Consider the following 14,412-nt stretch of genomic DNA (forward strand, 5'->3'; position numbering starts at 1 on the left):
TATTTAACTGGAAAAACCTAATTGAAATTGAAAATCTTTTTTCAAGATGGACAGCACAGTTAAAGTTTCTAACAAACAATGAGCAGCCATACAATCATACATGAGGTACATGAAAAAATATGCAGTATGTTTTAACAAGTAAAAAGCATGTATTTAGCAAATTCACCAAGAATTAGAAATATATTCGGCAAAACATCTACAACCAGAAGTGTCTGCCCCCCTGTCCCCTAACTTCCTCTTACAAATATCCAGTAAGAGCTGCTCATTCAGTTCTGTGACTCCTTCCAAGCAAAGGGAGCAGTTGTGACCTTTGGATCAGATGGTAAGAAAAGTTCCTGGTATCAAAGATTATAAAATCCTGTACTCTTCTGACTAATGTAGGTCAGAAGGTATGAAGGAAATAGACATAAAATATCCTCGCAAATAAGAATATGCCAGTGTTTCACTCATCCAGTCTGGTTACGTTCATGAAATAACCACATTGCTTATGTTAGAGACTAAGCAACCGTTCATAAAGAAAACAGAAAGCAGCCCCATATCTAAACTGGGATTAAATTCTGTGCAGTAGACCAGTTTTAGAAGTAGTTACACTAGCGGTTGCTCGCTTTAGCTTTGTTAGCATTAGCTAAAGCTAACATAGCTTCGCTAACTAGTTAATGTTACTTTTTAGGCCAATATAGCTACATGAGATAACAAAGCTAAAACGAGCCACTGTTCGCGTAACTACTTCTAAAGGTCTAATGCATATCTAACTTAGCTTTGTTTTCTTTATCTTTAAGGCAGCTATTTAAAGGCTATGATAGTTACGAAGCTACAGTACCTACGTAGATAACGCGAAGTCATTAGCTTTGAATTTAGCTAAATAATTACATTAGCTACTAGCTAACATGGATTTAACATTTGCTCTTTTCCCGTTAGCACGCTGACTAACTCAGACTGTCCTGGGTTTTGTTACTAGGGAAAATAGATACTGCACTATGAGATTTTGAGTAGGGCTTGATCAGTTAAGGGTATCAGCATTTTATTTCACAGATAACTGATATGTTAATACATTTAAAGATATGCTCCTTTGACATCACTGCTAGGTTTTTCTTCCTCTTTGGCTTTGTTTTCACTCCCAGCAGTCTCGCCTAAAGCCCCTCCCACAACACTATCTAAAAGGCTACATGTCCCACAACTGCCAGCCAATCAACACTGAGTCCTGGGTGGAACTGACACAGGGAGAGTATGGCATCATTTCATGTTTTCCTGCTGCCACTGTGATGCTCAGTGTATTTTTTCATATCAGCAGAGCTAGTGCTAAACTGTTTAATTTCCTTATTTTTTTCCTATGCAATTTCACTTTAGTTACATTAAACACATTATAATTGTCATAATAAAAGCATATCTGTTCTAAATATCCATCATCTGTCTCATGAACTATTAACAATTGTATTGGTGGCCATGAAAAAAACAATACATTTTTGAGCATTGTTTTTCTTTAATTGGTAAATATCTGTGATCTCAGAATTTACTATCTCTGATATCTACTTGAAGCATGGGTACTTAAAATCCGGACAGTTTAAGTTTTATCATTAAAATGTTGGCCAGGATTATGAAAGGGTGACATAAAATATCTTTTATTAGTCTGTCATGAATGAATGTTTCCAAGCATCATATTTAGGACTTTACACAGAAACATTTGACAGTGTCGTGGTTTTATGACTTGTTCCTGAATGTGAGATAAGACCAAGAACAGGCTCAATTAGGTCATAAACACACTCTGTATTAAATCCAATCATGTTGTTAAGGAAAGGATGTGTGGTCACCAATCTGTACATAAGTTCACTACGCAGTGTACATATATGAATGTTTAGGAAATACATTCAAATGATTTTTCACATTATCTATTCCAATTATTTTTCCCAATCCTATTTTATTTAAAACACTCTATCAGACATCTTTGAATATCCCAAATAAAAATATTTTTCTGGATAACAGAGTGAACTGGCCTTTAACTGAACCAAAGTTGCATGTGAACAGGCTTGATCAAAAACAGGGCTTAATCTGCTCATTACTAACCACCAATGATAAGATCATCAAATGCTTTCAAGATTTTTGGAAAACAAGGAATAAAAATGACAAGCTTGAATACTGAATCCTCATAAAGCCTCAAAGTGAAGAATCATTCTGAGCCTTACTCTGTGGTTATACAGATTTATGACAAACACTGTAACAGAGCATGGTTTATAAGGAAAAGCTCAAAGGTTTCTGCGATCATGCAGCTCTGAAAGCTGGCCTCCTATTCACCAGGGGAGCTGACTTTTTCAATGACTGGATTAATATTTCACTCACTGTAAGAGGACCTCTCAATAAAGCAATTTGAAATATATATATTCATAAGCAGATGAGCTCCTCACAGTAATTCAGTCGAAAGACATAATTAAGAATCAACTGTACATTTTGCTGCTTAATCTCAAATAAAAATAGATCCAAATAAAGGCATTTATCTGATCCTTCTGCTCTCTGAAGTTATCATAGTCAGACTTATTAACTGACAGCTTTGACAGATATGGTAGCAGCCCAATCAGAGTATCCCCACTTACTGATACTGAGAAGCAAAGTCCAACTGCTCATATAGTCTGTCCCCAGCAGGTTTTATTGACTGTTGTCACTGCACTTTGTTAAGACCAACACAGCAAACACACATGTAAACACTGGCTTCATTCATGGTTAATTCACTGCTGCATAGATCCTGTGGTACAGCGGCTGAGAAAGAAAATGGCTTGGCTTTGGTGAAAACAGCTTACAATAAGAAAAAGGTGCCGCATATCCATAATGTTTTCTGTGTGTTTTTGACTTTGTATTGTTCGTGTATGCTAATTTCAGTCAGAAGAGACTCAATATGATTTTAACGATAATTCCTTTTAGAAATCTTTATGACAGAGAATGTGCAAAGTCTTTGGCGATTAGACTACATCATGATGACTTCATGAACTTGAAAGGGTAGTGAAGCAAACGGCAGGAATAGGATACCCCCCCCCCCATGGACACTGGTGGTGTTGATGAGGGATGCAGGATCCAATGAAGATTGGACTTCGAAAAAGCTGGACCAGGAACCCATGAGGTGGCTTGGAGGAGGGAGGAGACTGAGGTATGCAGGATGGGATGAGCAGTAGACCAGGAAGGATCTGGACTAAATGCTGATAAAAATGAATGGAGGTGGCTGGGGTGGAGGAGGGTTGCACATCCACACTGAAACAACAGGTTGACTTTGAAAGAGTAAGTGACAGATTTGAAAAAATGACAGGCTGTGGCAGAATCTGATTAGTTGAGTACTTAAAAGTGAACACCCATAATCAGCTGATCACCAGAGGAGTAAAGAATAGATGGAAGGAGAGATATAATCGAGCAGTGACTGTCTTCCTGCTTGAACTTTTGCTGAGCTCCATTTGATGTTAAGTCAGTTGTTTTCTGCTTCTTGCAGCTTGTTCTGATCATGTTGCAGTCTGTTTCAGTCATTGCATGTGCTTTGAAATTGCATTGTTTTTTTTAAATGTTGCACTTTTTGTCCTCATGTACATCATTTTAACCCAGGACCAGACATGCCTGTTTGTTAGCAACATCAACCACAGCATCACTTTCTCTGCCTTGTTCTGACCATGCATGTTTATCCTTTGTGCCTCTCCATGGAGATGAATATGATCATGAAGTCTGAAATCCTCCTGCTGGTCTTGATATTAAAGATTCATTCATTTTTATCTTGCTGTATCTCTGTTAACATACCACTGTGGCTATCAGGGTTAAATTTGGAAGAGGGCACTGTGTTTGCTTTAGGGTTATTTTTTTACAGCAGGGATCAATAGAGGAAAAAATGTTGCTCTGGTTACACAATCTTTGATTCCCATTCAGCCACTAAGACAAACTTCATTTATTAGTAAATATGAATAGAACTGACGGGAAGATACTCTTCTTCAGCTTCAAGTCTAGTAGGTAATTTCACATTTTTACAACTCTCAATCCACAAGCTCAACAGACCAGAAATACAACATTTATTCCATCACATTTCTCAATTAATGAACTTTCCATATAATCATAAAGTCAATGAGTATACACTGTTCCTTGAAGTGACCTTGTTCATTTTAGGATGTTTTTTTATGGGGCACACATGTCATAGATCAGCCGCCACAGTTTAATCATTATCACAGCCCACTGCTGACCAATCAGGACAGCAGATGCCCGGGGGTCAACAGCTTCTGAAAAATATTTATTGATCATCTTTACACAATCCTGGACCCCTAAGTGGGACAGTCAGATCAAACTCACACAACTCCCTGGTGGAAACAGGCAGAGACATTCTAGGTTTGATTTAGTCTGGGATAAGAGTTAACATTTGAAGTGAAAATACTTCTGTGAGTCGACATGAAGCCAGCAGTGGTTCTGCTGGGCCTCGTCCTGCTGCTGGACACCACCTTTTCTGCTGAGGGTAAGTCTCCTTTATGGTCTGTTTGAAAGCTAAGGGAAAAAATGACAGCAAATTAAACTAATTGCTGATACAGTCCATAAGTATCAAATGCAACTAAAATAAACAGAAATTTGCAGTTTTTCAAATAGCGATTGTTATTGATTGATATATATGAATTTCACAAGGTTAGGTTTTCAATATATAAAATCTATCGCACTGTAAAAAAAGAATTGTGAAATGTCACAAACTTATCTTTAAAGTTACTGATCTTATTTTACTACTGTATTCTTTTTCTCACAGTGTATCTGAACAGAAGAAAATGTGTTACTTTGTTTATTCTGCCAATGAAAATGCCAGATTTAAAGCTTTAAAACGGTTTAAAATTGACCCTATGTAGACAGTAATATTCTAATTTTGGAAAATATATTGTTTAAAAAACATGACATGACAAACCTTGACTAAAGAGAAGGTGAGAGAAAACTAGTATTCAATATTACAAATGATATTCAAACTACCCGGTATTCTGAATTTGGATTGTTATAGCTATATTTATCATGTGTAGGTGTGAAACTGAAGTTTTCATTTCTGTCTGTCAAACAGGGATTTAACAGACTTGGAGATTCTTCTTCCTCTTGTGCTCCTCTTTCTTTTGGGGTCCCCCAAGGTTCTACTTTGGGCCCCCTCTTACTCACAGTTTAAGTGCTACCCCTAGGGTAATCCCTGCATAAGCACAGCAGAGTTTCATCGTTATGCAGATGACAATCCGCTCTATGGCCCCATTAAAACCTGGTACAACTGATCTTTACAAAATCACGTCATGTCTGGTAGAAATGTATTATTGAATATCAAAAGATTTTACCAACAACCCAGATATGAAGAGTTTGTAAATGTCCCCTCTGGCCCCTGTGCTGGCTACATTAAAAATCAGTCCCCTGGTCTGGATTAACTATCTTGCAATGCTTGAAAAAGGGTCATTTTGACTCAGACCTATCTTTGATAGCCAAAGTTATGCAGTCCTGATTTGCTCAGCTCTGACAAAAATCAGACCATCAGTTTCTTGACTTAAAAAGCCATCCATACTTTACTTCTTCAAGACTCAACCATCAGAGTGGACTTTATTTCAGCATCAGCGAGCTTCACAGAATCAAAGTTTAGACAGTATTTGATGTTTTTTAAGTGTTGTTCCTTTTTAAAATGTGCCAGTGCTTTTACTTTAATGTTCATTTAAATGCAGTTCTTACTTTAGTAACACAGCTGAGCCCTTCTCATAGTATTGTTAACTTTATGATAAAGTTTGAACATGCCATTTTACTCTGCAATGAACTGCATTTCCACAGAGTCCTGTTTGAACCGCTGTGGCTCCTTTGACCCACAGAGGAAATGTCAGTGCGACTCCATGTGTGTGTACTACGGGAGCTGCTGTGCTGACTTTGACGCCCTTTGTCCCAAAAAAGGTTAGAGCAATTATTACAAATGTATTTCCACACAATACAAACTACATTACTGAACAAATGACTTGTATTTGAATGAAAGAATATACAGTGCTTAACAAATTTATTAGACCACCTGTCATATTTTCTCAAAGACCATCCAGCATCATGAAGTGCTTTAATGCCGACTCTTTCATTTTCAGTGAGCTCTCCATGTTTTACCATTTTGAACAGGAATGAGGAATTTCAAACTGAATTCACCCAAATTTGAGCCGGCTCACTGGGCTTCTCTGAGAAGTCAGAAATCAATCAAGCATAACATTCAACCACTAAAACTCATTTTTCTCTTCAGGAATGCAAGTAAATAACCATAATTTGACATATTAATCAAGAAATATTAATGTGCTTTACTATTTTTTCAGTTTTTATAAATCAGTAAATTTGAAAATTCATGGATAGCAATAATAATTATATTTTAGCATTAAAAATATCATTTTGGTTAAAGAGCTTCTACATATTGGTGTATTAACCATTGCAGCAACATAGAAAATGATTTTGGTAATTACCAATGCTGTTAATTTAGGGCAGCTGTGGCATAAACCTTACTTTGGTTAGGGTTAGGGTGGTCTAATACATTTGTTAAGCACTGTATTTGTGCTGAAACTTGGGAATAAGTTTCTTCTGTTGTGCCTCAGTTGCCCGTGGCGACACCTTTGAGGAAGCAGAGGAAGTACCAGAAGCGCTGACAAATATCAACACTACAACTATCACACCAACCTTTGCCACAACTACTCCAGCCCCTTCTCTAACCACCGCCATGCAACAGCCCACACCACCTGTAGATGCTAATGCTGCACCCTGCAGCGGTCGCCCTTTTGATGCTTTTTTGCAGCTGAAGAATGGGTCCATTTATGCATTTAGAGGTAAACTTGGTCATTATTGTGCTACATATTTATGGCCTTGGTTCTGTTTATTTCTCTGCTGTAGGTTTGATGAACTGTGTCGGTACTTCTAGCACTAAATCTACTCAGGAGTCTCACAAATGTTTCCAAATAGTGTTTTGAGCTAACCTGGCACGCCAGATGGATTTGCTTCACACATCCATCTGGAAAACCACTCATAGACAGCTTTTGTGAAAGGGCAGAGGCTTTGAAAAAAAACTTGAAGGGTGATTGGTTGAATGTTCTGTCCGTCACATCTTTATGGGCCAATCAGAGGATCAAAACATGACGTAGCCCAAAACAGAGCTGCACCCCTACCAAAGGAGTAAACTCCATAAAGAACTTCATAACGCAGTGAACCATGGCGAGTGTAGACATGTCAGCACACGACTTTTGTCGTTTTTGAAACAAAACAAGTAAATGCTGTTCTTTGTTTTTCTTTTAACAAAGAAATGTTGCTCGGTTTGGGGCTACGTCATGTGTTTTGTTACTCTGATTGGCCAGTAGAGATGATAAAGATTCTGCCCTTTCCCAAACGCTGTTTATGAGTGGTTTCCCAGATGAACGTGTGAAACAAATTCATCTGGCATGCCAGATTAGGCTGAATTCTGAAATGATAAGTCCACAGAGGATTCTCTTTTTGCATCACTAGCTGTCCCTGCATTCATAGATCATTTGAAATTTCAAGGCCTCTTTTGTTTTTAACACTTTTGTTTATTATCAAATTTAGCTGAAAACAATATTTTACATCTCAAATTATATTTTTGTGTTGCAAGCTTGTTTGAATTGACGTGCACTAAATCTCATGATATATTAGACCACAAAGGATTAGATGGATCCAGAAAAGATGGACAGACAGCTCTTTCATTGGCTGGCAAAGGAGAGGATTTGTCTGTGCATTTAGGGAAATTTCATGAGTTTTGGATATGTGAATAAACTATAAAATTAACCAACAAATTTGCAGAATCTAAAATTAAAATATAATCTTAATATCAACACACTTAACTGTAAAAGACTATACAATCTGTGCATTTTCTTTATATCTACATTGAATGTCTAGCTTGTGTATTTTTCTGCATTTGAATCTGATATGGGCCTAATTTTTTCCAAGGTGAGTACTTCTTCGAGTTGGATGACAAGTCCATCCTTCCTGGCTACCCCAAATTAATTCAAGATGTATGGGGAATCCCTGGGCCTATTGACGCTGCATTCACACGCATCAACTGCCAGGGAAAATCCTACATCTTTAAGGTACAGAGATTTATCCCTCTACAGAGTGTACACTGTTTTTATCAAGCAGCCTGTTGTTTTTCTGTTGCCTTTTTACAGAGCACCCTGCTCAACAAAGGGTCATAATCTGTGAGCTTACTCTGCAGATACATAGATTTTAGGGTTTAGAATTAGCAATGGGATGTTTCTTAAGTGTACAGTGTTAGTGTTATGTTTACATTCATAATTCTGACCTCTGTACTCTAACTCCTTCAGGGGAACCAATACTGGAGGTTTGACGGAGATGTCATAGATGAAGACTACCCAAGAGATATTTCAGTTGGCTTTGATGGCATACCAGACATCATTGATGCTGCCTTTGCTGTACCAGCACCAAGTCACCGCGGCAAAGAGAAAGCCTACTTCTTTAAAGGTAACATCTGTCTGTATTCATAAACCTCTTATGACCTTTGTAGGTTGTGATATATTTTGATACATAAACAAATTTCAAAATTCTTGTTTTAAGTTTCCAATCTTTATCAAAGAATTTAGATTAATTTATTGTCTGAACAAAGTTGGATGCCTGTAGTACCATGAATTACATTCTATGTCCTGTGAGAAACTTACCAAGCATGTTGTTTTTGGCATTGTGCTCAGTCATTGCTGGGCTTTTCCTGTACATGTTTGAGCAGTCTTTCTTAATCTCAATCTGCTTTCTTTTTATTGTCAAATGCACTACCCATTGTGAATCTTTGCCTTAGAAAATGTACAAAAAAGTAATGATGAACTGTGGTGGCAGCAGTTTCAGCCTCCTTTCAAGAACTTAATGTAGCTGTACTTTAGCAATGTTCATGGATTTAGTGTGCATTACTCGTTCTTTATTCTAGAAGCAGTAATTCCGGTTTATTTTTGCATTTGTCTGACAGCTTAAGTACCACTTAATTTGACAGTCCAGTAAAATGTTTACTTCATACTAAATAATGCACTTCTACTTTAGATTAAGCTACAAGATGCAGCATTAATTGCAGTTACTTTTGTTATTATGCCAATAAAATTGCACATTGCAAACTCTGAATTTATCACAATTAATCAAAAAATATTTAATGTAAGCATGTAATGTTCTCACTCATCATGTGTATCTTCTACCTGATGGATGGCAGCCTAAGTGTAATGTAAATTTACAGTTTAAAGTATCCATCCCCTTGGATGTTTTACCCTTCTATTGATTTTATAAACCAATCATGGTCTAAATAATTTGGCTTTTATGACAATAAACTCTTCAGTGTCACAGTGAAAACAGATTTTTACAAGCTAATGTCAATTCAACAAATATATGAAATGTAAAGTAAGTGACTGCATAAATATTCACCCCCTTCAAGTCAGTATTTATTATTAGATATACCTTTGGCTGCAGTCACAGCACTGAGTCTGTGTAGACAGGTCTCAGTCAGGCTTGCACATCTGGACACTACAATTTCATTCCATTCTTCTTTGTAAAACTGCTCAAGCTCTGTCAGGTTGTATGAGGATTGGGCATGAACAGTCCTTTTAAAGTCCAGCCACAAATAGAGTGGTGCAGGAATGAGTCCTGAACCACAGAAGTGAGTTAGCATTTTAGCACTTCTAGTTCCCTCTTCTGAAAGTCTATGGGATTTTTGACTGAATTTTTTTGTTAAATGCCTAAAATAAGGTCTGTGGTGAATACGAGCTCAGGAGAGTTTAATGCTTTATCCTACAGCATAAAATACATCGGAAACGTGCCCCACCTTTGAATTGTGCATCTCTCACGTCTTAACAAAGGTGGTTGCTAAAGGACAACTAACAAGGACTACAGCGTTTGTCGGGAAGATTATACGTCATCATCCGAAGTGCGGCAACTGAGCCTGCTGTTCACTTGTGATGACGTTAAATTCAGTTGACCATGTTGTAGTTCAATTTAACCTTGCAAAGCAGATGGATATGCCCGTTGTTGTTTCTCACTGGCGAATCCATCTTGCAAAGCTCCCATCTGAACCGTTTGGACCTGGTTAGAAAGTGACAGAACCAATCAGCGTCGAGGGGCAGTACTTTCAGGCGTGGCGGAGCAATGACGTAAGCAAGCAGCAACAAGAGGCCTGTGCAATTATGGTGGAAGCGCTTAGAGTGGATGCTGCTAAAGCGCCAGTTTTATCAGAACTTGACAATATTTCTTTGTTAAAAGAAGAACAAAGAACAGCAGTGAGTTGTTTTCTTTTCAACAACGTCAAAAGTCGTGTATTGACATGTTAGTCTTCATGGTTTGCGTTATTCCTTGGTAGCTGCGCATGCCCACCTCGGTTGCGGCTATGTCACATGTTTTGTTGCTCTGACTGGATGTGACAGAACGTTCATTCAATCACACTCTGAGTTTTTTTCAAAGCCTCTGCCCTTTCCAAAAGCTTAGTATTGAAGGTTTTCCAGATGGATGTGTAAAACATCCATCTGACCTGTCAGGTAAGTTCAATATAGACGATATGACGTTAGCTTTTAACTTTCGCCGGTTAGATTGCCGAACCAGATATATATTATCAATTTATGAAGATTATCTTTATGAACAAAAAGTCTAAGTTTCATAAACTTTTATTGGAAAAAGATCTTAGTTTCAGCAACAGTCCAAAAACCCATCGAAAGATCCCATAGGCTGGCTGCCAAGGGAACCCATGCGATGCCAAATTCCAGGTTTGCCTACAAAATTGTTGCAAATGCACCACTCTATTTCCCATTAGATTGAGGTGAGGGCTTTGACTTGGCCACTACCGAACATTTACCTTGTTGTCTTTAAACCATTTCTGTGTAGCTTTCGATTTATGCTTTAGGTCATCGTCTTGCTGGAAAATAAATCCTCTCCCAAGTCGTAGTACTCTTGCAGACTGATTAAGATTGTCCTTAAGGATTTTCCTGTATTTTTCTGCATTCATTTTTTCCTCTACCTTTACAACCCTCCAGCTGCTGAGGATCATCCTCACAGCATGATGCTGCCACCACTGTGCTTCACAGTGGGGATGTTGTTTTTGTGGTGATGCAAACCATAGTGTCTTGTCTTGCCTTCTCTCATATCATGAGGCCGGCTTACTACAGAGCAAATAAATGTTGGTACAATTAAGCTCTTTTAAAATTTCAGCAAATTAATATATACATTCAATATCTTACATACGCTGTTCTGAACTAGCTCCTTCTGCAGAGTACTAGTGCTTCTGGTAGTTTGAGGATACCCTGAGTCTGGCTTAATGTGCCTTAGTGGACATTTCTGACCTGTCATATCAGGAAAAATGAAATCTGCAAGACTTAATTCAGAGTTATCTGCTCATTATTTTAGATTTTTTTTGTATCCTGTTAAGACTTGGTGAAACAAACTTTAAAGAAAAGTCACTGTATGCATTTTTATGTTTTTGTTTGTCTTCAGGGGACAAGTATTATCAGTATGAGTTCAAACAGCAGCCCTCTCATGAGGAGTGTGTCCACATGAGCAGGTCCTCCCCGTCTGTGTTGTTCACCCACTATACGGACCTCTTCTGCGATCAGACGTGGGAGGATGTATTCTTTGACCTCTTTGGAGGCCCATGTAAGGATTTCAAGTGTTTATGTGTTGTTGTGTTGATTTTTTTTTTCTGTGTGGCTGAATCACAACCCAGATTACGATTCTTTTCTTTCAGTCAGCAGCCACCATGTAGGTGCACGTTTCACCAGCAGGGACTGGGTGGGTATCAGGCCCCCTGTCGATGCTGCCATGGTGGGACAAGTCTACCTCAGACCCAAGCCCACACCGTCCTCTCCTCCACCATCAATGAGGCGTGGAAATCGGAGGAGGAGGCCCAGCAGGAGGCGTGGACATCGGGGGAGGCACAGTCGCCATGTGTTTGATGATTTGTTTGGTTTTGATGATTGGTTTGACATCAGTGACTACAGCGACATTGAAGAGGTCATGATGCTGGAGCCCAAAAAAACCCCTGTTCAAAATGTGTATTTTTTCCAAAGAGGTAAGACACACAAAGTCATTTTAACTGTCAAATCTAAAGAAAACATCTGATAAAGGAAAACAACTTATAAGATTTATAAAGCCTCTTTTCTGAGCTTCACTCTACAAAACTTTCTACTACTTTGCTCCTTTTTTTTCTGTCCTACAGATAAGTACTACAGGGTAAACCTGCAGACCAAACGGGTGGACTTCACCAGCCCTCCATACCCACGATCCATTGCAAAATATTGGCTGGGGTGCAAGCAGGAGGCAATGCCTGATACAACAAAAGCAGAGAAGAAATAAGCCTGCTGACTGAGTCAAACTCTGTCTTTCAAACTTGTGTATTTTTGCTAAATTGTACAGTGATAACAATGTGAACCCATGATAGCTATTGTTGTATTGTTGCTTAATGCACACTGTAGTAAATTTCCTTAAATTTTCCATTTTAGGTGGAAAGATTGAATCCTGCTTGACTTAATAAACTTGATAATGCAGTTTTGTGGGTGCCTCAGTGTATTATAGGTAACACACATACAGTACCTATAAAAGGTATTCAACCCCTAAGATACTTTACCCTTTAATTGATCTTAAAAATCAATAACGGTCAAAGTAATGCCAAACAGACAAAGTAATGCCAATTAAACAAAAACATGTAAGTTAAAAAAAACTGGCTGCATAAACTTTCACCCCCTTTAAAGTGACTGATCTAACTCAATTGAGGTTCAGCCAATTGTCACTAGTAGTCTCACAGTTAGTGAAATTGGGATCACCTAAGGAAAATGAATGTGTCTCAAGTGACTGAAGTATGAAAAACACGTGTCTGGAAGTTCCAGTCTCTGGTTAATCAGTATTCCTGGCTACAATTATACCACGAAGACAAAAGAACACTCCAAGCAAATTGGAGGAAAGGTTATCAAAAAGTATAAACCAGGGGAAGGATGCAAAAAAAAAATGCCCAAGGCACTGAACATCCCTCTAACATCAGTTAAGCAAACTGTCAAGAAATGGAAGCAATATGGCACATGTGTAAGTCTGCCTAGATAAGGCTGTCCTCACAAACTTTGTGTCTAGGCAAGAAGGAGACTAGTGAGAGAGGCCACCATGACACCATCATCACCACAAACATACAATCCCCAGCAGCCGGCCCTGGAAGGCTTCTGAAGGTAGAGGGTAAAATGAATGCAGCAAAAAAATCCTTGTAGGACAATCTTAATCAGTATGCAAGAGAACTACGGCTTGGGAGAAAATGTATTTTCCAGCAAGACCATGACCCGAAGCATACAGCATAAGCTGCACAGAAATTGACTTGAAAAGGGCTGTTCACGGCCACTCCCATCTGACAGAGCTTCAGTAGTTTTGCAAAGATAAAAAGAGTAAAATTGCAGAGTCCTAATAAAAGCCTGATTGAGACTTATCCACAAAGACTTGGTGCTGTGTTTGCAGCCAATGGTGAATCTACTAAATACTGACTCTAAGGGGGATAATATTTATGAAGTCACTTATGAATACTTTTTTTATTGGCACTGTTTTATTCTTAGTAGCAATAATAACTGCACTACTAACTTCATCACTTTCTAACACTCTCTTATTACCAATCCAGGATCCAAACCAAAATTCCTGCAACAAAAATGTTCAAAATGTAAAAGTCAGAATAGCAGAATGCTTTTCATAAATGGTCATACTGATGTGCAACAGGTTTACCAATATTTTAACACAAAACTTGTTCTCTGTTTTGTTGATCTTTACACCAACAATAGGCCTAGATTGTGAGATTGTTGCACTGTGGCCTTGAAGGCTGTTATGGCCATTTTAATTTTATATTTTTATGAGAATGGCACCCTCTGCTGGATATGACATGAAATGAAGGACACATTTTACATTGCATCTCGCTATTTTAAACTTCTCTGTCTGGATTATTTTCTTATCTTAAGTAACCTTAAGTTCCAAGCATATGTTAAGTATTTAAACTTTGAAATGGTTTGAAGCGTCACTACTTGCTTCTCAGCAAGTAGGCCTCATCAGACACACATTTCAAATTGTTTTTAAGTGGTGCTTAACAAACTTGAAAAGTTGTCTGGACCATGTTCATGGGCGAACCATAGCAACATGTGACCACTTATTCTGTCTTAAGCTTATTAAAACCGTCACTGCACAGCAAGAAACGACCAAATCAAATACTGATTGGCTGAACCTTAAAGAATAAACAAAAAAATTTAAAAAAAAATCTCATGGTGTGTTTTTTATTTTTATGTTTTTCGTCCCTTACAAAATTGCTACTAAAAACCATGTAGGGTAAATGTCATATCGCCTCAACTTTTGGGGTATATCAGAACAAAAGGCACCGCTGGGATTCGAACCCAGGATCTCCTGTTTACTAGACAGGCGCTTTAACCAACTAAGCCACGGCGCCGC

At 38.2% G+C, this 14,412-nt stretch overlaps 1 protein-coding gene and 1 non-coding gene across 2 annotated transcripts; one reads left to right on the top strand and one right to left on the bottom strand.

Annotated features, from left to right (window-relative positions):
* The first annotated feature begins 4,259 nt into the window (after positions 1-4,259).
* Positions 4,260-12,494, top strand: vtnb (vitronectin b). Its single transcript, XM_041800760.1, has 8 exons — positions 4,260-4,465; positions 5,782-5,898; positions 6,570-6,797; positions 7,927-8,066; positions 8,301-8,457; positions 11,446-11,604; positions 11,696-12,019; positions 12,167-12,494. The coding sequence occupies exons 1-8, from the start codon at positions 4,402-4,404 to the stop codon at positions 12,301-12,303; spliced, it is 1,326 nt and encodes a 441-aa protein (XP_041656694.1). The 5' UTR covers positions 4,260-4,401; the 3' UTR covers positions 12,304-12,494.
* Positions 12,495-14,336: 1,842 nt separating this feature from the next.
* On the bottom strand, positions 14,337-14,410 carry trnat-agu. Its single transcript has one exon. It is a non-coding gene; the product is annotated as a tRNA-Thr (tRNA).
* Positions 14,411-14,412: the final 2 nt, after the last annotated feature.

The sequence above is a fragment of the Cheilinus undulatus genome, linkage group 12, assembly GCF_018320785.1.
Source record: "Cheilinus undulatus linkage group 12, ASM1832078v1, whole genome shotgun sequence".
NCBI classification, from domain to species: domain Eukaryota; kingdom Metazoa; phylum Chordata; class Actinopteri; order Labriformes; family Labridae; genus Cheilinus; species Cheilinus undulatus.

Excerpts from the sequence above, each read along its gene's own strand:
- vtnb (XM_041800760.1), top strand. The coding sequence starts at position 4,402 with ATGAAGCCAGCAGTGGTTCTGCTGGGCCTCGTCCTGCTGCTGGACACC. Across the intron at positions 6,798-7,926 it reads GTCCATTTATGCATTTAGAG|GTGAGTACTTCTTCGAGTTG; the intron begins GTAAACTTGGTC and ends ATTTTTTCCAAG. Across the intron at positions 8,067-8,300 it reads GAAAATCCTACATCTTTAAG|GGGAACCAATACTGGAGGTT; the intron begins GTACAGAGATTT and ends TAACTCCTTCAG.